This window comes from Podarcis pityusensis (genome assembly GCF_964106645.2).
Source record: "Podarcis pityusensis genome assembly, chromosome: 3".
Classification (NCBI taxonomy): Eukaryota; Metazoa; Chordata; class Lepidosauria; order Squamata; family Lacertidae; genus Podarcis; species Podarcis pityusensis.
This window is the reverse complement of record NC_138026.1, coordinates 66,029,986-66,056,113: the sequence shown is the minus strand read 5'-3', so window position 1 is coordinate 66,056,113 and position 26,128 is coordinate 66,029,986. Positions and strand designations below refer to the sequence as shown.

The following is a 26,128-nucleotide window of genomic DNA, read 5'->3' as shown; positions in this document are numbered from 1 at the left end:
AATACAGATTGCTTCATACAGAATTCAGATGGCTTTCATGGGCAATTCTCTTTAACAATGGGAAAGAAATAATAAACAACACAGAGTCAAACCATTTAGATGGGTTCTTGTGTGAAGACAAACATAGTTAATATTGCAAACTTCTCTGTGGTCTTCTTAAAGCCGCTTGCCGCCTGTCTGCATTTTTGCAAAAATCCCTTGTGTAATTCCCAATCCCACAATTTATTTGGATATCTTTAGCTTCACCTTGTTTCTTAGTATTTCAGCCCCTTGACAAACGATGTAAGGTATTTCACATCTCACTCACGCTCTCAAATCAGGGCACCGTTGTTTCTTCACACCACATTCCAACTATGCCAGAAATTTAATTACTAATCTTGATGCTAATTAACTTGCTTACATCAGCTGACAACGCACTGGTTAATCTAGTGCTATATGCTCACTAGTATAAAATGGTAGGATTTAGAAGAAGAAGAAACAGAAAGCAACTGCATAAAATGGAATTAAATTTAAGCCTGACTGTTTTAAAGGGCAATAATCTGGAGAAATCCAACAATAAACAAATGTTCAACATGGACTTACTTCTTAATTATTATTTTAAATATCCACTCCTCCTTAAAAAGCAAAGATTGGCTCCCAGTAGTCTCCTATCTAGGCAATCATCAGCTCTCTTTCTCTCCACCCCCACCCCTGACAGCTTCTCTCCACCCCCACCCCTGACAGCTTGCTTTCACAAATACTGCAACATCAGATGCTTCCAGACAGATTAAAGATTTGAGCTAAGGAATATCCTATTAGGCAGGGGCAGATGAATTAAAATGGGATGGGGGTGGCACTGTGGTCTAAACCACTGAGCCTCTTGGGTGTGCCAATCAGAAGGTCAGCAGTTCAAAACCGCATGATGGGGTGAGCTCCCATTGCTCTGCTCCAGCTCCCACCAACCTAACTGTTTGAAAGCATACCAGTGCAAGTAGATAAGTAGGTACCGCTGTAGCAGAAAGGTATATGGCGTTTCCGTGTGCTCTGGCTTCTGTCATGGTGTTCCGTTGCACCAGAAGTGGTTTAGTTATGCTGGTCACATGACCTAGAAAGCTGTCTGTGGACAAACGCCGGCTCCCTCAGCCTGAAGCGAGTTGCCTTTGACCGGACTTAACTGTCCAGGGGTCCTTTACCTTACCTTTTTGCCTTATGAATTAAAAGGGTTGCATGTGTGCCAGATCCTGAGTTAGACATTAAAACAGAGCACAATTCAAAACAAGGCATACAGAATTTGGATTCCATCATATATATTTGAACCTAATAGTTTTCAAAGTGTGCAGAGTAAGAACACTTGTAACAGGACACGTTTGAATTAGAATTCTGACAAAAACCACCAACATAGATATGATCCCAACAGGAGTAATGTGTACACCTAAAGGTTCAGACTGAACAGCTACAACTTCCACTATGTGGAAATAAATGCACATACCACAAAGAAATTGGCTGGATCTTTTGCTTACCTCCAGGTCATAGAGATATCTGAAGCTATTCTGCTGATTGGCAGCTCTTCTTACAGCCTGAGCCAATTCCACAGCTCCTCTGCCCCCATATGACCAGTGACTGCATGGCACTGCATCAGAAGCTCCAGACTGCTTGGCAATCTCACAGACTAAATCAATCTCAGCAGGAGAGTCCGTACTGCCAACAAAACAATCATTTCATTTACAACTTTATTTATCAGTCAAATTTGCTAAGTGGCTCTCCATACTAATGTACTTGGGGACAACAGCAGTTCATTAGATAAGAGCTGGGATGGAGAGCCTGTAGCCATATAGATATTTTTGGTAGACTCCAAGTCCCATCAGCCACAGGCAGCATGGCCAATGGTCAGGGATGATGGGAGTTGTAGTACCCAATATTCGTAGGGCCACAGGTTCCCCTTTGCCTGGGTAAGAGAAGTATACAAAATATCTAAGCAAAATGTCTATACAAACTTAGCACTATTCACAGTTTTAACTTAGGCAAGACTAAAAACAATATGGCTTTATACACCATAGGTGCAAGGTCCAAGGTCCATTCACCACTGACTCCTACAAAATTGAACGTGGTAACTGGCACTGGGTTACTGAAGAGATGAGAAAACTGGTTTCTCCTCCTTTCATGTGTGCTGCTACATATCAGATTGGCTACCTCTATTACTTTTTTAGTCTCTAGTTGCAATCAGCAGCCACTCTCTGGAGGAAGGGCTCACGAGTCAGAGGAGCAAGGATAGCTACAGACCTCAGAAAGTACTGAGGTGGCTGTGGAAGGTACACATTGAAACACCTAGCTAACTTAAAATGAATTCAAATATCCAGGGCCTGGTTTGCTGCACCCAAGGGTACTAAAGGAGCTTGTGGATATAATTTTAGAACCTCTGTCTATAATCTTTGAGAATTATTGGAGAACAAGTGAGGTCCCTACAGTTTGGAGGTGGGCAAATATTATCCCCATTTTTAAAAAGGGTAAAGAAAGAAGACCCAAGTAATGGATTTCTAAAGACCCAGAAGACCCAGCATGGATTTCTAAAAAACAAGTCTTACCTGAAAACATTGAGAGCCACTACAACTGGAACACCAAACTGCTGGGCAATTTCAATTTGTTTCCGTAAATTGCTGCAGCCATCAGATACCAGCTTGAGATTCTGGTGGACAGAGAACAAAAAGTCGATATAAATTTAACTGCAATAAAAATACTTTTCACTTATCATTCAGTGCTTTTTTTTTTTTTACTAAAGCCAGATGGTACAGTGAATTTCTCCTCAAGATCATCATATTAAGAGTTCTTAACTGTCCTTCATTCTAAGCCCCGAGGGTGGGTTGCAACAATGTAAGAATGCAGTATTAAAATCAGTTAAAACAACTTACATTCAGATGAATTGGCAGCAGCATGGCAAAAAAATAGACAGTCCTACTAGCCATGAAAATGATGCCTATCATGCACTATGTCTGTGGATTAATAAAAACAAGCTCCTGGAAGTTGTATAGGCCACAGCCAAGTTTCCCCAGTTCTAACCCACAGCTCCACCTAAAGGGTTTATATGGTAAGCAGGATTAAATAAAGAGATTTCTGCTCATCTCCTAAAGGTTGCAATCCTATGCAGTATGCCTACTTCTGGACAGAAATACATAGCATTGTGGTTCTTATTAACCGTATTCCATACTGCTTAGAAAACTCTGTTCAACATGTGACTAGTTCAAGGAAGCTCAAATCTGGACAGAATCATGAAATCCAGTCTGCTGAAAAATCTTTCAAGCCTATTATGTCTGAGATTCAAAACTAATTTTGGACACTGCTAATCTATAGATCTCAAGATCTTTACTTGTAGAACTGGTATGGCTGCTGAGTGAATCCACATCTGCAGTTCACATGGGGCTGCTGGTAGTGCACGATGTTACCGTAACAATGAGATTCTTGCTGCTTCTAACTTTTCCGGAAGCACCCCTCAAAAATGGTTCTACATACACATCCCCTCCAGTCTTGAGATGCACATAGGATTTCAGGAAAAGACTAGGTGATTACCAAGAGATATTTTTTTTAAGGATGTGTTGAGAAAGGGAAGCCAAAGAGGATATTGAAATGTGGATGTGGGAAACCGTTAACACTTTATGAAGTGCATATGTGGAGAGACAGCAAAGGCAGGGGACACTCCTTCCAGCGCTGCTGTTTAAGGGAATGCTGATGGATCTTGGGGCTACCAGAAGTCTAGATCCTGCTGTTAGTGTGGGATTATCAAATTGGTCACAGAGTCACTCACTGTAAAACTATATGCATAACCTATGGTCAGAATATTTGTGGCATGAACTTTGAGCTTTGTGGCCAGAGGCCTACTTCCATCAAAACCATGAAGCAATAAAAAAGTGTTTTGGGGGGGAGAAACTAACCAAATAAACAACAAAAGAGCTGCGGATTGTAGCATTCTTAAGCAAGAGTTCTAGAAACAACATGCATTTCTTAGCTCATCGAAACAGGAACACACAAACACTGTTGCACAATTTGTTAATGCTATAGAAAGGTCTGGACAATTGCTTTGCTTTTTCTTATGGAGAATCTATGAAGTCCTGTGCATTCAGTTATCATAATGAAGGAAAATGAATTTTTGTTGCAAAGTATTTGGTTACATCTATTTTTATAATCATTTATATCCCGCTTCCGTAGCCCAGCAAGAGTGTTCAGACACAACTAGGTGACTAACAAATACAACAGAAATGCCAAAAGCATATAAAAAGTTGGGGATTTTCTAAATTAAGAATGGTAAACAAACAAACAAACAACAGAAATAGGAGCATAGGGAGTTGCCTTATACCATTGGTCCATCTTTCTCAGCACTGTCTAGACTGATTGGCATCAACTCTATGGGATTTCAGGAGGGGAGTCTTCCCCAGTTCTGCCTGGAGATGCTGGGGATTGATCCTGGGACCTTCTGCTTGCAAGGCAGATGCTCTACCACTGAGCTATGACCCTTCCCCTCCGTTCAGGAGTCTAGTCTTTGTAAATGTCAAATTTAATTCCTCTGTTACCTTGACTGCCTACAAAGTGACAATGAAAGATTTAAATCTGTCAGGAAATGGTCTTACCTCTTCTGTATATTCTTTCTTAAGAGGGGCACCAGCTGTCACCTAAGATAACAAACAAGTAGTTAAACAATGGTCATAGAACAGACCTGTCCAGAGAGGTTGCTTCATGTAATTGTATTTTGATACCTTTCTAAAAAGCAGCGAGAGTCAGCATTTAACAGTATCAACAACGGGAATATTACAATTTCACATTGCTTCTTTCATTAATTATTGTATCTACACAAGCAGATTATTGATGTTGTAGTGTGATTTGGCAACATCTAGTATTCTTCAAGCCAGCACTACCTAAATAATGTCAGATTGAAGCCCCGAGTTCATTTTTAGCACCATTTAGCAACCATTAAGTTTTACTAAAATGTTCATGCTTCCATTTTGAAACTGAAGTTACATTGCATCAGCCCCTGCTGGAGGAAACTGTGGCCTGTGAGAAGAGGTTGTAGGGGAAACTCTGCAAGTAGGGGGAAGGGTTAAGCACCCCTGCTTTTCCCCTGCAAAAGCCTCTATCCCTGTGTTCACACCATTCATCTCAGTTGGAAACTCCAATAACATGTTCAAATAACATGCTGTTTAAGGCACATTTTAAGACACTTAAGGTGACTGTGAACCTTTTAAAAAAAATGGTAAGAGACAAATATGGACCACCTATTGCCTGTCATTTTTACCATGCTATATAATAAATCCCCGCTAATGCCCCAATGCCAGATGAGGGCTGCAGAGAGCTGCAGCCTATCCAACAACCACAACCATTGTTACACACTCCTCTTTAGCACATGACTTAGGCAATGCTCAGCATCCTATCGCATTATTTTGCCAAGACTACCACCTGAATGCTAGCTGGTGTTGGCTTCCAGTAGGGGGGTGGATGAAGCAATAACCAGGGAGAAAAGGTGGAGGAGTTGGATGTTGCTGGCAACATGATAAGGAGAGGGTGAGAAAGTGGAGAATCAGAGGAGGAGCTTATGGAGGGGAGGGGCTTGTTAGAAAACTGCACTGAAAGGTACAATTGGGGGCAGGGTTTATTGGGTTTGCCTCTTGAATAGGAGTTGTCAGGAAATGTAACCACTGTCCCACTTCCCACTTTGAAATCTTATTCCTTGACAAATCTTGAACAACCCTGTTGCTTGAAAATAATTATTTTAAAAGTTCAAGTCTGCGAAGCTACATTTGGCAGTTCTTCAGAGTGGAAACCCAAAAGCACAACACTAACAAAGTAAATTGATTCCAGTTCCTGACAACCAGCAGCCCAGCATAAATATGAAGAACACCTCAACTGGAAAAGTTAAGGAAGGGAAGTGAGCTAGAAATATTCAAGGGGGTGGAAATCTATTTACATTCTAATTTGTGAATTATATGGCTTGGTGCTTTCCTTGCTTAGAGTGAATGCTTCATTTGGCTACGCGAAGAAGGTGAAACAAGTGTTAGAGATTTCAGTGGCCGTGCTCAGCCTGCAAGCAGGTATTCCAAAGAAGCAGCCTTGTTTCAACCCAAGTTCTCAGACAAGTAAATACAGCCCCTTCAATTGGGGGTTGGGGATGGTTGGGTGCAAAGGCACTGGTCATTGTTACCCAGTCGACAAGTATCTGCAACTGGATGATAAGAAGCGTTTAATAAATAATATTATGACTGTATTCCAAAACATACTCACATAGCAGTAGGTGTCATTGAGATCAATGGGGCTTTACTTCTGAGTAAACATGGTTAGGCTCATGCTGTAGGTAAGAGAGCGAGTTTGCAAAGTATTAAGCAGAAAAAGTAGTTTGCAGAAGAATCTGAAAGGTGGAATCAGGACATGCATTCTGTGAGAGAGTTTCAGTGTAACATGAAATGGTGCATCCGCTACTTTAGGAACAAAGGCTGCCAGAGTGAGCATGGAAGATGAAGAGCCAGGAAAGGCAAAGGCAAGAATCTGGTGAATGCGAAGGCAAACTGCAGACAGGCTGAATGTGGGCCATTGCTCACAATGTGATCATAGCAGCTACCACACAATCTTGGGAGCAAAAATTCTGCACAGAGGTTAAGATAGTTGAAGTGGGACCAGTAAATGTTTACAAACAAATAGCAATGGCCCGCAGGGAAGTGGCTGCAAAAGCCCAGGAAAAAGATAGGAAGTCCAGCTCTAGCGAGAAATTAAAGTTAAGAAAAAGAGGGCGGAAAGTGACGAAGTAGATGAAAGCCAGACTGCATGCTTAGGTGACAGGATAAGGGAAGGGAAAGTACTCCAAGAACTCGAGAGGCAGGAGAGGGAGATTTGGTTGTAATACATCTACCTTGAGTACTGCTATGATCAGGATCAAAAGAAGACAAAGAAATGGGGGCAAGCTCAGCACTTTCATTTCCAGGGATTTTTAATAACCCCATTCCATTATATTCAGCTGGTCTTAAATGTACTTAACAGTGACTAGAGGATATCCCTAGTTAGTAGTTCAAGACTGAGGAAATGGCAGAAACAGAGCAGAGTGGGTAGCAGTTCAGACTAGAGGACACAATGGGTTGGTCATGCTTAGAGAAGCCTTAGTGAAATCAGTGGGATGCCCATTGATTTAATTGGATCTGCTTCTAAGCACAGCAATACTCAGTTGTAACCCCACTTACCTGGGAGTAAGCCCCACTGAATTTGATAGGACCTATTTCTTTTCTTTTTTTTTAATAAGATATTTATTAAGATTTTCAAAAAATTACAATATAAAAATGAAAAAGAAAAAGAAAATACAAAATTACAATCTAAAAATGAAAAAGAAAGAGAAAATACAAAATAAAAATGATTAAAAACCACTCAGTTTTTCCATTACTTATTTTTCCTTAGCTTGTTTCCCGGACCTCCTCATACCTCCCTTTTTTGTATTTCAATTCAATTTGTTGGTTCAGCAAATCCTTACCCTCTTTATTTATCCAAATCTTTGGTCTTAAAATAGTAACGTTAGATTTTTACCTATTGACAACCCATTTTTCATATTCCCTTAAAGCATTACAGCTGGAAACCACTTAATTTCTATCCAACATCATTCTAACATTCATTAATTTTACAATATTTCTGTAGGTAGTCTTTGAATTTCTTCCAATCTTCTTCCACCGACTCTTCTCCCTGGTCTCGGATTCTGCCAGTCATTTCTGCCAGTTCCATATAGTCCATCAGCTTCATCTGCCATTCTTCCAAAGTGGGTAAATCTTGTGTCTTCCAATACTTTGCAATGAGTATTCTTGCTGCTGTTGTGGCATACATAAAAAAAGTTCTATCCTTCTTTGGCACCAATTGGCCGACTATGCCTAGGAGAAAGGCCTCTGGTTTCTTCAAGAAGGTATATTTAAATACCTTTTTCAGTTCATTATATATCATTTCCCAGAAAGCCTTAATCCTTGGGCACGTCCACCAAAGGTGAAAGAATGTACCTTCAGTTTCTTTACATTTCCAACATTTGTTATCGGGCAAATGATAAATTTTTGCAAGCTTGACTGGGGTCATGTACCACCTGTATATCATTTTCATAATATTCTCTCTTAAGGCATTACATGCCGTAAACTTCATACCTGTGGTCCATAACTGTTCCCAGTCAGCCATCATTATGTTATGTCCAACATCTTGCGCCCATTTAATCATAACAGATTTCACCATTTCATCCTGAGTATTCCATTTCAACAGCAAGTTATACATCTTTGACAAAATCTTAGTTTTGGATTCTAACAGTTCTGTTTCTAATTTTGATTTTTCCACCTGGAAACCAATTTTCTTGTCCAAATTATATGCCTCCATTATCTGATAATAATGAAGCCAGTCTCGCACTTTGTTTTTTAATTTCTCAAAACTCTGCAATTTCAGTCTATCTCCGTCTTGTTCCAAAATTTCCCAATATTTCGGCCATTTGGCCTCCATATTGAGCTTTTTCAGAGCTTTTGCTTCCATCGGTGACAGCCACCTTGGGGTTTTATTTTCCAATAAGTCCTTGTATCTTATCCAGACATTAAACAATGCTTTCCTGACAATATGGTTTTTAAATGCTTTATGTGCTTTGACCTTATCATACCACAGATATGCATGCCATCCAAATACATTGTTAAAACCTTCTAGATCCAAAATGTCAGTGTTTTCAAGAAGCAACCATTCTTTCAACCAGCAAAAAGCTGCCGATTCATAGTAAAGTTTAAAGTCTGGCAGGGCAAAGCCACCTCTTTCCTTTGCATCTGTTAGTATTTTAAATTTTATTCTAGGCTTCTTGCCCTGCCAGACAAATTTAGAAATATCTCTCTGCCACCCCTTGAAACAGTCCATTTTGTCCACAATTTGCAATGTTTGAAACAAAAACAACATTCTAGGCAATACATTCATTTTTACCACAGCAATACGGCCCAGCAGTGAAAGCTTCAAATTTGACCAAATTTCTAAATCTTTTTTCACTTCAGCCCAGCATTTTTCATAGTTGTCTTTAAATAAATTCCCATTTTTTGCTGTCATGTTAATCCCCAAGTATTTAACTTTCTTAACCACTGTTAAACCTGTCTCATTCTGAAACCTCTCTCTCTCCATTGGTGTTAAATTTTTCTCTAAAACCTTGAACTTTGACTTATTCAGTTTAAATCCTGCAACTTGACCAAATTCTTGAATCAGTTCTAAAACTCTTTTGGTACTAGATTCTGGCTCCTGTAACGTCAATACTAAGTTATCTGCAAATGCTCTCAATTTGTACTGTTTGGCTCCGACCTGTATACCTTTAACCAACCGGTCCCTTCTAATCATATTCAGCAGAACCTCCAGGACCGATATAAAAAGCAATGGGGAAATTGGGCAACCTTGTCTTGTCCCTTTTTCTATCCTAAATTCTTCCGTCACCACATTATTTACAATTAGTTTAGCCTTTTGTTCTGAATAAATTGCACTTATACCGTTTTCAAAACCTTGGCATACCCCCATCCCCTGTAGGTTCTTCTTCATAAAACTCCAAGAGATATTATCAAAAGCTTTCTCCGCATCCACAAATATCAAAACTGCTTTAGTATTTATGTTCACTTCTAATTTTTCCAGAATATCAATTATATTCCTCAAATTATCAGACAGGTGTCTTCCCGGGAGAAAGCCCGCTTGGTCTTTGTGAATCTCTTCCATCCATACTTTTTTCAATCTCTTGGCCAAAATGTCTGCAAAAATTTTGTAATCCACATTAAGTAACGATATGGGGCGGTAGTTCTTAAGCTGAGTCTTTTCAGTCTCTGTCTTCGGTATAAGTGTAATGTACGCCTCTTTCCACGACTCTGGTGCCCTTTTCCCTTCCAATATTTCATTGCAGACTTCCTTTAAAGGTTGTAATAACCACTCTTTCAAAGATCTATAATATCTAGAAGTCAGCCCATCCGGTCCTGGAGATTTGCCTAATTGCATGTTTTGAATGGCACCTTCTACTTCCTGTTCAGATATTTTATAGTTCAACATTAATTTACTTTCTTGAGAGATTTTTTGTAATCCATTTGTCTTCAGAAATCGGTCTATATCCATTTCTTTCTGTGGCCCTTGTGTATATAGTTGTTTAAAATACCTCTGGAAACAGTTTCTAATCTCAGTTGGGTTATGTATATTCTTTCCTTCCACTTCTAAATTTGTAATAGTATTTAATTTTTGTCTTTTTTTCATTTGCCAGGCCAGCAATTTCCCACATTTGTTAGCTGATTCAAATGTTTTTTGTCTCATTTGTTTAATTTTCCATTCTATTTCCTGATTCATCATTTCCATATATTGTACTTGATATAACTTTATTTCTCTCAAAATCTCCTGCGACTTTGGTTTTGCTCTCAGTTTCTTTTCACTTTCTTTTATTTTCCCCAAAATTTTATCTTTCTTCTCATTTTGACTTCTCTTCTTTATTGCATTCTGTTGTATCAGAAACCCTCTCATGACAGCTTTACTTGCATCCCAGATTACTCTTTTTTCTACATTAGTATTCATATTTATTTCAAAATAGTCTCTCAAGGTTTTTTGGGCCTTTTTATACACTTCTTCATCTCTGAATAAGGTGTCATTCATCCTCCATCTGAAGGAGCCAGTTGATATTAGTTTCAACTCCATCCTTACAGCATTATGGTCGGAGCAGGTTTTTGGGCAGATTTCCACTTTCTTTATCTTTGGTGCCATTCCTCTAGTCACCCATATTTGGTCAATTCTAGTCCATGTCATCTTGGCTTCAGAAAAGAAGGTTCCCTCTCTTCCCAAGGGGTTCTTTGTTCTCCAAGTATCAACTAAGTCAAAATTGTCTGTCATCTCGAAGAATGTTTTCGGTAGTCTACCATCCTTGGTAACTACCTGTCTTTGTGCCTTATCCATGTTTGTAGATACTACTCCATTCATATCTCCCATCAAAATCAGATTGTAATCCAAATAATCCATTAAGATCTCGTGCAACTTTTTAAAGAATTCAGATTTCCCCTCATTCGGTGCATAAATTCCTACTATCAAAAATTTCTCTCCTTGAACTTGAATTTCAATTGCCAGAAATCTTCCTTGGTCATCTTTAAAAATAAATTTCGGTGATAGTCTCTCCTTTGCATAAATCACAACTCCTCTTTTTTTAACTTTGTCAGATGAAATAAACTCCTGCCCCAATCTCTTGTTAATCAGTAGTTTCCTGTGTAACCTTGTTATATGTGTTTCTTGTAGACAAATCAAGTCCAATTGTTCCTTTTTTAGTAAATGAAAAACACTTTTTCTCTTCCGAGGGGAATTCAGACCATTACAATTCCAACTTAACAGTTGCAGAGCCATGATGGGGTTACTTCGCTTTACCTCCAACTGCGCCAAGTGTCTGTTCTTGTTCTGTCAGTGGTGTCACTTTCTCTGGACCATGCAATCCGAAAGATAAGTTTGCTATATCTAGTATTCCTTTTTCCAGTGCTTTTGGCTCTTCTCCGGATTCCACTTCTTTCTGTAGATCTTCTCCGTGGTCCTTCAGAAACCTATCTTTGTCATTGACTGATCTTATTTTTATCTTTCTTCCTTTATATTTAAAGGACAGGCCTTGAGGGAATTCCCACCTAAAGATGATTCTATTTCTTCTCAACAGGGCAACCAGATCTCCGCAGTTGAGCCTTAAGTCCAAAAGGTGTTTTGGAATGTCCTTGAATATCTCCACACTTGAGTCGTAAATTTCTAAAGTCTTTTGGTAATGCAGATTCAAGATTTTGTCTCTCTCCTCTTTTGTTCGAAGGGTAATCAAGCAGTCTCTCACCTTGTTCCTCCTTCCTCCTCTTCCAAGTCTAAATGCACTCACTATCTTAAATTCTTCCTTCCCCAAATCCTGTTGCCAGAAATCTGCAAATTCCTGTGTAAGAAAATCAGCCAAATTATCTTTCTCACGTTCTGGTACAGCCCTGATTCTTAAATTTCTTTGTTTCTCCTTCAATTCAATCATAGACAACATCAGACCGTGGTCCTCAAGTTGCCTATATATCGGTGGTATCTTCTCTTGAGTAGCAGTTGCTATATCTTTTGCTTCTTCAGCTGTCTTTCGGGTTGAAGCAGATTCCTGTAGTAATTTTTCAATAGACTCTGTGTTGGTATTCACCTTCTGTCCCAAGTTATTAATGCTTGTAGTATTCTGGTCAATTTTAACTGATGCTTCGGCTACTTGTTTATTTGTTTCAGCTACTTGTTTAGCTAAATTTTCCAAAGATTCATTAATTTTTCCAAGTGCCTGAGCACGACATAACTTTTGGTTTAACTTGTGGAGGTGCAGCCCCTGGTATTCCAGATGGTCCAGAAGGACCAGATGTTGAAGCCCTTCGCTGCAACGCAGTATCTGTCCGATACGGTCTGCCAGACCTAGTAGTTTTTTCCTGCGTCAACTCTAACTTTCCTCTTCCATCTGCCATAACACTCTCATGAGAGTCCAAGGTCGATCCCACAGCTGGAATTTATTTTGAAATGGAAAATTCCTCTAGCCCAGTTGTTATTGTAGCAATGTCAAGCCTCCTCTAGGGGGACACAGTAACAGCCAAAGCTTGCAACTTTAAAAAAGGAAAATAATCCTTATAGGTCCCCCAGTTCACATAAAAACAACAGTTTCAGTTGCACTTAATCAGTTACTTTAAAGCCAGGAGAAGTTCAGAAACACTGTATCTCTTTTGCAGAGTTAGCTGTCAAAAGTCCTCTGCTTACCAATAGGCTTTCCACAGAGCGGCATTCCTTATCTCGGGGCAGTCCGTTCCCAGGGTTTAGGCGGTGGATTTTAGCTTCCTTTTCCCCTTTTTTTGCAGATAAATACAGTTCAAACCTTTCCCCCCTCCTCTCCTGCAAACCGGAGGGGAGATCGCTTTCCTGATGTTGAGATTTAAGTCTTTTTCAAACGTCTTTCAGAGTTTCCGCTTACAGTCTCTTTGCTTTGATCTGTTTACAAGAAAGGAAGGCAGACTTCCTGTTTATACCTTCCCGCTTCGGTGCAGAATTGACTTGTTTTCCCCTTTAAATCCAATTTAATCCTACTCACGGGTAGTTGCTTTCAAAGTCAAATTGTCCCAGGAAAAAGTCAGCGCTCTCCGATAACAGCTATGCGGCTTCACTCCGCGGAAGAAGCAGTCGACTCTCAGCACCGCGCCTTTCACCCCGTCTCGCTCCGGAGCCCTTAAAAGGGTCCCTTCGCAATTTGGGGGGGCGCAAAAGGTGCCCGCCGAGTCCCCACGTTCACAGGCTTCACCCGCCTGTGATTTTTAAAGGCCCCCCGCTTCGCCGCAGCAGTCAGACCCAATCCCGCGGAGTTGGTCCCTCAGAAACTCAGAGGGAGTCCGCCATTACCGATGGCGCCAACCCGGAAGTCCAGGACCTATTTCTTAGTAGGCATGGTTAGGATTGTGCTGTAAATCTGGATGTAACCCTGTGAGTTTAGCCATGGCATTTCAAAGGCCAGTACTTGCGTGTAAAAAAAAGAGAGAGAAAGAGTGGGGGAGAAGAAAAATTCCAAACAGACCTAATCCTCCTTGCTAAATTTTTAGTCCTTTTTAGAGCTATCCTCTTTAATACATCTTAATCCAACAAGCAACACAGATAATGCCACATCTACATGATGAAAGACAGTGAAATGAGAGTCTTTGTTAAATTAGCTTACATTGCGAACTATTCCAGCAATTCTGAAATTAAAGCGTTTATACATATTTCAAATGATAAGGGGCTTTCTCAGGCTTAGGGAGTTCTAAAGATTTATCATTTGTTTTATGAGATAGGTACAGAAACTTACATTTGGCCCACCTCCATGCATCTTCAAAGCCCGCACTGTAGCAACAAGCACAACCACACTGGGAACCAGGCCAGAAGCTCTGCATTTGATGTTGAAGAATTTCTCCATCCCAATATCAGCACCAAAACCAGCTTCAGTTGCTGTTAGGAACAAAGAGTTAGTTAAGAGGGATCAGAGAGTCAATTTGGCAGTCACTAAACACCTAGTGTACACAAACAGAGCTCCATATGTGCAGGGGCTTCTTCCTTCTCTTTTAGGAGTGGTGAGATGCTTTACATATATGTGGGGCTGCTATTGGTCCAGAGTTTTCAGCTGGTTCAAAACACTGAGGCTAGACTGTTGGTGGGGACAGGCTATTGCCAGCACATAACTCTGGTGCTCAAAAGCTTGCACTACCCTGCCCACACATTTCTGGGTCAAGTTAAATGTTCTATTAATTTGCAATGCCCTTTTATAATTTGGGTCTAGGAGACCTCAGGACCTCCTAATCCCTTAGATCTCTACTTGATCACTGAGGTCTTCAGCTGAGCCACTGTTTGTGGCCTGCCATGGCTCAGATGCTCAGCTCATATCCACCAGGAGTTATATGTTCAGTATTGCAGTATTTTGTGGAACTCTCTCCTGTTGACCTTCCAGTGCTTACTGAAGACTTTTATTTCAGCAGGCTTTTAAAGTGAATTCTGATTTTTAGTTTTACTTCATTTTTAGTTTCATTGTATTAGGTCTCCTGTACACTGTTTAGAGATTACTGTAATTAAATGATAGAAAAATAGTTAAAATAAATGTATAGTCATGCAATCTGTTACAACAAATTTATAATTAATGGAAATTCTATAATTATATGTAATTAAGGGCAGGATTCACCTAACTAGCCCCATCAGCAGAATATCTGTGAACGGACTTCTGTTTGCACAACGGGGCTTCACCACTCTCTTCCCCCATGCCCCCCCATTGGTTCGGGGTGTGTGTGACAATCCCCAGTTGAGCACGTGGAAGAGGAGAGGCAACTCCCCTTGCAACCAAGAAATCAAAACAAGTAACAACCCCCAAACCTCATTTTTAAACAATACATTTAAAAATTGGGGACAAGATACTCTAGTGGATGTGAAGGGGGTATCTGGGGACATGGCCACCATACTGTGGACCCCATCTGGCTTGGGGAGGAGGGGAGGAAGAGGAGGAGAGGTGGTGGCGATGTAGGGCTTATCTCAAAAGTGAATAGAATTTCTTATTTAAAAGACTCAAGTGTGACAAACACAAAGCCAGGAGTGCCAGCACTCCAACTTTCAAGAGAGGAAGGAAGCAGGATGCTGTACAAAAGCTGCTAGGATGAAGGCTACCAACTGCAAAGGAAATAAAACAGAGAGTAATTCTGAAGATAAAGCCATGTGCCAAAACCATGTGCTTTGAAACCTGTTTGTGCTCAAATATTCAGCACAATCACTTTTGTATTATTTCCTGCCTGTAAATCAGAGTGCCAATGAAAACATGAGCAACTGGAGGCCAAAGAGCAAGAAAGAGTCATGATAATCCCTAGTTCAACAGTGACATAAGTATGAATAAGTCTTCTATTAAACCAATGGGAATCAAACAACAACTTGCAATACATTTTGTTGGAAACCCACAATTAGCCACTGGGACAAGCTAGGCCAAGAGAACCTGCATGATGTGCAAAGATCCACTGGAGGTTATCAGATTTACTTTCTCCTGATAGGCAGCATGGGAATTCATCACTAGATTTTTCTCTTTGCAGTCTACAAGACTATTTGGGCTGCTTTCTCTCAGGAGTTAGAACAGGTGGCAGCAGTAGCAGCACAGGCAATTGAGGAGGGGTTAGATCTCCAGTTGCTAGAGCTTCTTTCACAGAACAGTTTAATGCAATTCAGCCAGTAGTTCAAAAGACTCCAGGAAGTATTTTACAGCAGGTCATAAGAAGGCACTCTATGTAGGGCTATTTTACAAGCAACAGTCCCAGAATCAGATCCTTGCTCAGCCATAACACTTAGGGACTTATCTGACAATATCCAATGTCAGCTTAAGGACGTATCTGTGATCTGATCTGAATCTTTAGGCTAGGGGAAAAGGAACCCTATTGCAATTCCACAGCAGCCAATTTTAGCTGCTCATAAGAGTGTACACTCAACAGAGGCCATTGCCAATCCCAGCTCTCCAATATTTGTATATACATCCATCCATCATGTATATGAATGTACACATATGTACTGTATATGTACATGTGCATTTCAGCACCTGTATGTCACTGTCACTTTAAAATTTTAGGTATACACTTAAAATATCACTAGCATACAACTTAAAAATGTAAAGCATGAAGTTGTCCTAAAATAATGCAATCTGTGCCCTGGCCAAACACTTAAATATTTCAATCTTCTCACTTTGGGTAATAATTTTAGGCATCCTATTAGTGTAAATGCTGTGAGGAAATAGAATTAACAGCAAAACAGAGTTCTGTCTTTTCTTTTTAAACAGAGTTCTGTCTTTTCTTTTTAAAATACTACTGAATCTGAAGAGAACTTTTCAATGAATAAAGTTAGGGAAACAAGTAGATGTCCAGAATTAAACATGGTTATAAGACTAGTATTATAGGTTTGTAAGGACCATGAGAGTCATCTAGTCCAGCCCCCTGCAATGCAGGAATCTTTTGCCCAACGTGGGGTTCGAACCCACAAACCTGAGATTAAGAGTCTCATGCCCTCCTGACTGAGCCACATATATATAGAAGGAAGAATGAAAGGCAAATTAAGGGAAATGCCTTTAACTTTTTCATTATTACTTTTAAAGTATATACTACATTTTGGTGAAATAAAAAAAAATACCTCAAACCATTCCGGAGACTCAGCATTTGTGGATTATTTCATCCACTTTCTCAGTGCAAAATGTTCTTGGGAAATGTATTATTTATTTTTTAGAATCCTGAATGTCAACGGCTGATTGGATTTCTCAGCCTTCAGAAAAAGAAAGCGGCAACTATGTTCACTACACTGCAGTTTAAGCAGCTACATATTAGCCCTCAATGCAGCAGTGTTTTGACATGGCAGGGAGCCCTACAAAAAGCAACCACATGTTTCAGTTTGCAAGGCTACAAATGGAACTGTCACAAGAAAATTCATTTATCCCACAAGAAAATTCCCTGTAAACAGAAGCAAACTTTAATTAACGTAACCTTCCTGCAGTCAGCATTTACTATCAACATATCTAAATCAAAACAAAGAGTATGCACTGGAAGACCCTAAAGAGAAACATGCACACTAGGCAAAGTTTCAGGACATGGAATTATGGAGGCCAAATTCCAGAACAATACAAAAGGAAATGGAAATTCTGAATTGCTAGCTGCCATCCACTTCTATGACGTAAACATATTTGTCCTGGTGCAGCTGTCAACAAGGAAACCATGGAAAGGAAGAGTTCAAAGTCACAGAAGCACATGAACTCTAACCCTCTGGATCCAAGGCATTTTGGCTGGTGCTTGTTGTATGCAGCAAATCACCAAACTGAGCAGCTGCCAAAATAAACCAGGAGATATCATGATTCATCTGAAAGGACACCACATTTATGTTACTACAGCAAGGGTAAATGAACTGGCTGTTTGTACAATGTGACCCAAGATCTCTTCCTTTAATGACTGTTCACGGAACGTAATGCTCAAAGTTCTATCCAACTATTCCAAACGATCCCACAAATCTTTTTATTTTTTCTATGTATTTGTGAGATGTTCATGGTGCTGGAGTTATAGGCTTAAAAAAAATGTAATACAAGCCTGTGCAGTAGGAAAAAGACATGCCCCATATAAAAATAACATTTAGTTTTTATATTACATTTTTTAAGTGTTTAAAGCATTTGACATTCCAGTAATTCCTACAGCAACCTTGTGAATTTTGTTGGTATTATCACCTCCATCTTAACAATGTGCAGGGTGGGGGGGAGTTGAAAGATAGAGCTCACCGAAGACTACTCTGTGAGTTCGTGGCTGAGGTGAGATTTGAACCATGGTTCCTGACTCAAATATCACACACTAAGGCACAACCGCAGTATGTTGAAGAGTAAGGTTACCGTAACTTCTGTCATAGAGCTTCAGTATGCTGATGACAACATAGTGTGCACACACTCAGAGGATGACCTCCAAACCATCCTAAATATCTTTGCAGAAGCTTATGAAAAGCTTGGCCTATCACTCAACATCCAAGAAACCAAAGTGATGCACCAACAAGTACAAAATAACCCCTCTGCAGCGCCACAAATCCAACTCAATGGTGGAATGTTGGAAAATGTTGATCACTTCTCCTACCTAGGCAGTTATCTTTCCACAAGGGCCAACATTGATGCCGAAATCCAGCATCGCCTGACCTCTGTGAGTGCGGCTTTCTCCCGATTGAGGTGCAGAATGTTTGAGGACCGGGACATTCGCAGGGAAACCAAAATGCTTGTTTACACTACCAACCTTCCTATATGCTTGTGAAACATGGACCACTTATAAATGCCATCTCCAACTCCTTGAAAGATTCCATCAACAGTGTCTCCGAAAAATTTTACATATCACTTGGGAAGACAGGCAAACTAATGTCAGTGTACTGGAAGAAGCAAAGATCACCAGTGTTGAAGCAATGATTCTTCAACATCAACTTCGTTGGACTGGTCATATTGTGCAGATGCCTGATAATCGTCTTCCAAAACAGCTACTCTATTCTGAACTTAAAAATTGAAAGCGTAATGCTGGTGGTCAACAAAAGAGGTTTAAAGACTGTCTCAAGGCAAATCTAAAAAAATGTAGTATAAACACTGACAACTAGGAAACATTGGCCTGCGAGCGCTCCAGTTGGAGAAAATCCTTTACCAAAGGTGTCATGGGCTTTGAAGACACTCAAACTCAGGATGCAAGGGAGAAATGTGCTAAGAGGAAGGCACGCTTGGCAAATCAACATTGTGATCAACTCCCACCCGGAAACCAATGTCCCCACTGTGGAAGGACGTGTGGATCCAGAATTGGCCTCCACAGTCATCTATGGACTCATTGTTAAAACCGTGTTTATGGAAGACAATCTTACTTGGCTACGAGTGATTGCCAAAGAAGAAGAAAATGACAGCTCTGTACACTTATCTGTCAGGTGAATAACATATGCTAGCAATCTCCTCAAGGACACAAGGGGAGAACAGCAGCTGGAGGTGGGCTGGTAGAGTTTGAAAAGAAAGGATGGGCAAATATTAAGCTCATTCTGGCCAGTCATTTCTCTGCTCCAATGTACATCTTCCTAAAGCTGCTTTTGGCCTTTAAAAAATCTGAAAAAAGATACCCATGACTGCATGTCAGGTCTATATTGGCTCTGTACGTATATGGAATCCATCCTATCGTTGTGGATAAACACATAAACATTGTGGCTAAAACAATCTTCTCTTTTCCTAATGTCATATGGTATAGCACCATGGGCCTTACATACGCAAAAGGCAGGCATTTCCTCAGTGCTGACTCCTACATTCAGAGTCCCAGCACCTTGAGGGCCCTGTCCACCTGCACAGTGGCCTGCAGAGTGTGTGCTGGGCACTTTTGATTGGATCCAGTTCCCTCTGCTGGCTGCGCTTCAGGGTCACCATATCCAGTCAGCTAAAGCCTGGATCTTCTATTGCTAAGTACCAAACTGTTGTTAAAGGAAGAGCCTCTGCTCACTCACAGAAAAGTGGTGTGTATATTCAGAGAGTGCAGCTTGCCCTACATAGAGATAACAGCAGATGCCACACCACTGAAGGCAGTGGTGAATCAGAATGATCAATGTCTCTATCATTTGGTGCAATCATCCAGGACACAGCAAGTTTCGGAATCATCAATCACAACAGCGCAAGGCTGCACCCTAATTCAAATCGCAGGCAGCTTCAAGCTGCTGAGTGGTAAAAAATGTCCCTTTTCTGCCTGCCTTTTCTCCAACAATAAAATAAGTAGGAGGAAGACTCTCCTCCCATTCCGGGAACACGCCCCCCCCATTGCACAGAGAGAGCCCACTCTGCAGAGATGGTGTGTTTGTTTATTCTCCCACCCCACCCCAATGCGACCATTATGTTCACTGTGATTTCTTAGGACTTTTATTACAGTACATAGCCCCAGATTAATATCACACTGACATATAAAAAGACTATGAACAGCCTGACCAAGAAGGCTTGGTGCAAATAGAAAGGCTTCGGTTCTCAATTATTCAGTAAAATCGACTGCCATAAAAGCAGCTCTGAGTGGAGTTTTTTAAGAGATGAAAACTCAGTTATTATGGAGGCCAAACTACATGCTATACAGAAAGGTGGATCTTAATTAAACTTTTACTCTAGCACAGGCACCAGCTAACATAAAAGAAGAGGGGGTGACTTTTGCCAATTCCCCCTTCCCATTGCGGTCCCCTGTCCCCCCCCCCCAGCTCCAGAGAGTTGAGGAATCCTCCAGAACAATGTGGAAGGTGGGGGGGGGGGGACACAGGCTGCAACAGGAAGGGGAAATTGGCAAAAATTGCCTCCTCTTATCCAATGTTAGTGGATGCCCCCACTAGATCAAGTGCCATTCTTCAACTAGACTGGTAGCATTGGATATCATCCAAACATGTGTAACAGTAACCCAAGAGTAGCCCTTTTAGGGAGATGAAAAGCCACTTTAGGAGGGGACTTTTTTGGGAGCACATAAGGAGTGGCAGAAAAGGATACGATTCCTGTCCCAGTCTGCCATTTCCAGCTCCAAATCTCCCTCTCAGCTGTCCCACATGGGCTTTCGATTGCAAGGTATCGCTATTCTAGCCTTGTTCAAATAATATAAGTTGATTCACCCATGCATTTTCTTATGTTCGGTTTGTTTATGAGAAAATAAATTGCAGAAATGAGGTGGAGGGGAAACAGCTACTACTCTTTTTTGCCATGCATGTCTAATTGGAACCCTCTTATTTGTGAATTGATAGGAGTGAGCTATGAGAAGCAGCACTTTTGACAGTGTTGCTGGATTTGATTTATGAATTCTTAAAAACACAGAGAGAAAGACTGACCTCTAGTATTTTTTTTGCCTGTGGGAGACAAAGAATTTTCCTGTGCTAGCTATATTTCACAGTGGGGGGAAATCTGCTGAAATGGCTTATATTGGAGTCTATAAATTATAATCAGAGATGGCGCTAGAGCAATGTTTGTTAGCAGGCGTCTAACAGGATATTTCAATTATCAGCAGAGCAGTATACATCAAAGTTTTCTAAAAACACAAGTGAAAATAAATATTAAAAAGTAAACTGAAAATAAATATTAAAAAGTAAAAAGTGTATCTTTGAACATCTTTTAAAAAACAACAACAACCAATGGTATTTATATAACAGAAGATAAGAGTTCAAGTTTAAAAGCTCTTGACTTTTATAGTGGCTTTCAATATACTGTCCACCACATCCTTTGAAGTCAGGCGGATAGACCATTCTTGTGGCCTCATCCCAATGGGATGCTAGGAGGGTGATATGGGACAGGACATTTTCCATGGTGCCCCCCCAGCTGTCTGTGTGGAACTACAATCTACCCCCTCCCAACTGTGGATAGTTCTGATCTGCTGCTGTTATTTGCCCTGTAGCTTACATAATTTTACTGGTGATTTTATAGTACAGTAGTTTTATTTGTATCTCGTGTGTGTGTGTGTGTGTGTGTGTGTGTGTGCTCGCGCATGCTTTTGTGTATTTTTGTTTTGTTTTGGATTGTGACCATTATTAATTTAACATTTGACCCCCAAAACAGGGAAGGATCATTTTTACTGCTTCAGTAAGCACTGCATTTTCTTAACTATGAAAAGAAATGGAGCTACAAATGCAAGAGAGTGAATGTTATGACATAAGATAGCAAGGATTTTTAAATTTAACACTCACTGGAACACTCGATACACAGTGATTTTTCAATGAAGTCAAGCAAAAACAACTATAAAGAACTCTGAACAATGCAAATATTAAGACATCACATGTGCTTTGGTGCCAAACGGGGTTTAAAGCAAAGCATTTACTTCCTTTTTTGGAGAAAGAACTCCCACCAAAGAAATACTGCAAAGCATTTTACAATCTATTAAAAAAAATGCAGATCATTCTTTCTTGTTTCAAACACATATGCTGCACTATTTTTACGCAGTGATTTATAAACCTTTTGTATAAATACACTTTTGAGCATAGATAAGTATATATAATATAAACTTAAATACTTTTGAGCATATACAAGGATTTTTGAAATACAGCTGTGCACATTCTGCACAGATCACTAAGCAGCTACTGCAAGTAGTTTTGTTCTGATGAGCATTTCAACTGCAGAATAAAGCAAGTAAATTATTCAGACAACTTATTAAAGCTTACTTCTGCTTATGTTTACAATACACACAAAGCATGCCAAAATTTCTCCAATTATCTGATAGTGCAAGCACAGAAAGACTCCTATTTTTCTATATGAGTGGGGGAAGGGTGTATTGGGAATACTGTGTATGTTATACAAAGTAGGTTGCACCCAACGTTGCACAATCAGAAGGCAGCTCATGCAACATATCTTTCCCTTCTCCTTCCACTCCACAGTCCCCTGTGTCCTCTAAAAAGCCTCTCCAGAGGGTTGGGTGGAGGGGGACCTACCATGTGTTATCTGACTCCAGGGCTGCAGAGGGAGAAGGGAATTGCCTCAAATCAGGGGGAGGTATTAGAACTGACCATGCAGAAAGTCTTGAAATGGAGCCCTTCAGGGAACTGGGCTAGTCCATGAGCTGCCACTTCTTTATGCATATTGTGGCCCTCTTGTGCTACAAGCACCATTCACAAGCTCTCTGCACTGGCCTATCCCTCTTCCATGTGACTGGTCTCTGCCTTTGTTAATCATATTACTTTTTGTTCATTTTATGACTGACTAATTAGTGTCAGTTGAATTTAAAAACTTATTTGTATTGTTTATTATGAATAGCTTCACTCAGTAGAGGTTGTTCTTATGAACATTGTTGTTGTTCAATTCAACTTATTGGTCACTTTTTCTTGCAGCAGCTTACAACCATTATGCTTATTTCAGATGATAGCATGAGTCAATGATTTCAAGCTGTATCTCTGTTTAAGATGTCATTCTGCAAACAGACCTAATTATAAACCATTTGCTTAACTTGGCCGTTTACATAATATTTGTCTGTCTATCTATCTAGTCTTTTGTAGATATTAAATATTAACTAACATATATTTAAATTTTATCATGGTCCTATCCAGGGCTGATGCAGATGTAATGGCTTAACATTGCTTTAGCATTTCGCTGCAGAACTTTAGGTTCATTGGTCCTTGCTCCTCTGACTGCACTTCACCACCACCACCACCACCACCCTCCTGTTTGTCTTCCCTAGCCAGTACTGCTTCTGATCATCACCAATTTTGCTTCTAGAATCCGCTGAACTTCTAAAAGGTACACTTTTCAAGAAAAAATGTACTTTTGAGATCCTCATTGCTAAGGATAATTTTAGCAATGGAATTCAACAAAAAGTTCTCTTTCAATCTGCATTGCTTTGGAACACTATTAAAGAGTTGAAAGCACCCCTTTAAAACCAACATTATCCCACTGTGAAAACTGGGCAGAAGACGGGAACACTAGCCTGCTTCTGGTTTCAGTGGAAATCTAGCCAGGCAAATGGATCCAAGTATAAACATGGAATTCCAAATCAACAATACCTTTTGATCAAGAATGTATTGAGATCACACACTAAAGTGATGCTACGTAAACATGATACACATCACTTGAGTTAAAACAACACTTTGCCATTAATTTCAAATGAAACTACTCCAGCTCCACGTAAACATTCCAAAACAAAATGAGCTTGTACTCACCTACAAATCCTTCTTTGCCAACCAATTTAAGGGCAATTTTGTCTGCCAAAACTGAAGAGTTACCATGAGCAATATTTGCAAAAGGCCCAGCGTGCACAAAAACTGGGGTTCCCTAAAAGTATCAAAAGCAAAAGCAGAAATGTGATCAGAGCACAAGCAGAAAACAACAGTTAAGACCTTTTACGTTGTACTGTACTATATGTGGAATTGATTTATTTTGCGTGACCCCTGCTAATTGATTTACGATCCACAATTAGCTCTTTATGCCCGGCGCGCTTCCTCCGAGCTGCGCCACTCAGCTCCGTCTCCAGTAGCTCTCAGGTCACGCCTCAGCAGAGTTGAACACAGCAGCGAAAACTGTCACGTAGCTTCACTTAGCTTCAGACAAACACACACAGAGACCAGGTTTGTCCATTTCAGTTCTTTATTCCGACATTCCCCAGGAATCTCCTGGGCTCACCGCAGCCATGACCAAACTGCGACCTCTTCCCTCAGAGACCAGAGGGGAACAGAAACGAAACTCCTCCCAGCTCCTCCCAGCTTCGAAAGCTGACGTCAGAATGTTGAGGCATCATGGGAACAACTTAACCAGTTAAGTTCCAAACCCAACACCCCCTCTTGCCGAACCATTCTGACAAGACCTTTTTTGAGTTCAACACCTTTCCCTTTGCCTTGTGCCCCTTCCCGGCATCTTTCCCAGGCACCTGTTGAACCCCTTCAACACTCCCAGAATCACACTGTGCGACACTTTTCCACGCACTTGTGACCTGATACCCTACTGACCCATTTGGGCCAGCAGTTGTGTCTTCTCCGTCAGATCCTTCCCCCTCTGACTTGACACCCTGTTTGTGAGCTTTCTCCATTACGCTAACCGGAGATGAAGCCTCACACCTGGACACTCCTTTCACAACCTTTGGAGATGCCCAGACCTGCCCTGAACCCTGATCCTGGACCTGGTCCCCATCACCGGGTTCTGAACCCTGATCCTGGACCTGGTCCCTATCACCGGGATCAGCCTCTGGCTCCCTTTCCTCCTCAGAATCAGACAGACATTCTGAGAGAAAATCAGGACCATCCCTGAGTCTTGAACACCCATCCTGTTCACAGAACTCAGCCTGCTTACTGACCAGCAGCTTGGTTTGATCACCCTCTGGGTATGCAAACTTCCACCCATTGGTTGCAGGATCATATCCACAGAAGATCATTTCCTGAACCTTTGGACCACCTGCCCCAAAGAGCTCAAAGGGCTCTTTGGCTACCCTCCCAAACCCGGGAAAACCATGTACCTGTGCACCCTTGCATGCCCTGCACCCTAGGGACCTCCCACATTTCCGGAGTTTGTACCCTTTTGTGCACCTGTGCAGCTTTTGCACATGACTGGGAACCTTAGCACACTGCGCCTGTGCTTTACCAGCATTCCCACCACCCTCCAGAGGTGACTCCAGAACAAAGAGATTGTTCTGCCCCCTTTTCACGTTGGCCAATTGTTTCCCCCCTCTGAAAATGGAACAGGTGTCATTTTCAAAGCAAATTTTGTATCCCTGCTTCATTAGATCTGATACAGATAACAAACAACAATTCAGTCCCGGCACAACGTAGACCTCTAGCTCCTCCTGTAAAGGAGAAAAAAAACATGTTAGCCACAGCAGAAACCGACTTTCTCATTCCGTCTGCTAACATCACAGTTGTTCCTGTTGAAACAGCCCTGCAGTTCCGCATTTCGCCAGCAGGCTTGCTTAGGTGATGACCAATAGTAGTATTCAAAACCCAGCGTGTCACCGTGTCCTGGCTGGAGTTGTTCTTCACAGTTGCCATAGAAGCAGTGATAAGAAAACAACCCTCCCCAGCGTCTGAACCACGTCTTTCCCTTGCGTTCCCACGCTGGCCTCCTCTCCGAGACTGGTTCCCATGAGAACTCAGCTGGTTGACCTTGGGACCTTCCTGCCCAGCTGTCTCCGCTCTCCATGGGCAGCAGCGACGCAAGTGTCCCGTTGCATTACACACGTAGCAACCACGAACTCCAGTGGAAAAACACTGCCCGGGGCTCCTCCCAGCTGGCTTCCTTCTCCTTCTTCCGGAAAAGCACTCCTTGCCAGCTCCGCCCCCTCTGGCCTGGCTCCCACTGCGGCTTTCTGGGAACCTGCTTTGTTGACATTCCACTCCAGCACGCACAGTGGACAAGCCTTTACACTTGCCTTTGGAATCCTTCGCCCCCCCGATCTGCTCACTAGCACTCCTTGAGGCTAAAGCATCAGGAACAGGGGCATCAGCCATCTTTAGGCTTTTCTCAATACTTCTCCAGGGCTCTGGCCTCCTGCTGAAGCTTCACACAAACGCAGCACATCCCCAGATAGCCCTTGCTCAACTTCTTAGAGTGAGCTGTTCAAACGCAATGTCCTCCAAGACCTGGCTGCCTGCCATTGTCTTCCGTTCTCCCAAGGGGCCCCAAGCTGTACTCACAGATCACAAGCTCCTCCGGCACCCATCCGTGGAGAAA

The 26,128-nt window shown here is 41.2% G+C and overlaps 1 protein-coding gene and 1 long non-coding RNA gene across 2 annotated transcripts in view; both read right to left on the bottom strand.

Moving 5' to 3' along the window:
• Positions 1–1,265: 1,265 nt before the first annotated feature.
• LOC308473095 (monofunctional C1-tetrahydrofolate synthase, mitochondrial-like) overlaps positions 1,266–26,128 on the bottom strand; it is a 70,427-nt gene continuing 45,564 nt past the window's right edge. The window contains exons 20-24 of the mRNA XM_080998367.1: positions 23,632–23,743; positions 13,802–13,941; positions 4,596–4,637; positions 2,562–2,662; positions 1,266–1,677 (exon numbers count right to left, since the gene is read on the bottom strand). Coding sequence (XP_080854493.1) covers positions 1,281–1,677; positions 2,562–2,662; positions 4,596–4,637; positions 13,802–13,941; positions 23,632–23,743 — 792 coding nt within the window. The 3' untranslated portion in view covers positions 1,266–1,280. The remainder of the gene's footprint in view (positions 1,678–2,561; positions 2,663–4,595; positions 4,638–13,801; positions 13,942–23,631; positions 23,744–26,128) is intronic.
• On the bottom strand, positions 25,045–25,878 carry LOC308473389. Its single transcript, XR_013984068.1, has 2 exons — positions 25,561–25,878; positions 25,045–25,520 (listed from the first exon to the last, which is right to left on the bottom strand). It is a non-coding gene; the product is annotated as an uncharacterized lncRNA (long non-coding RNA).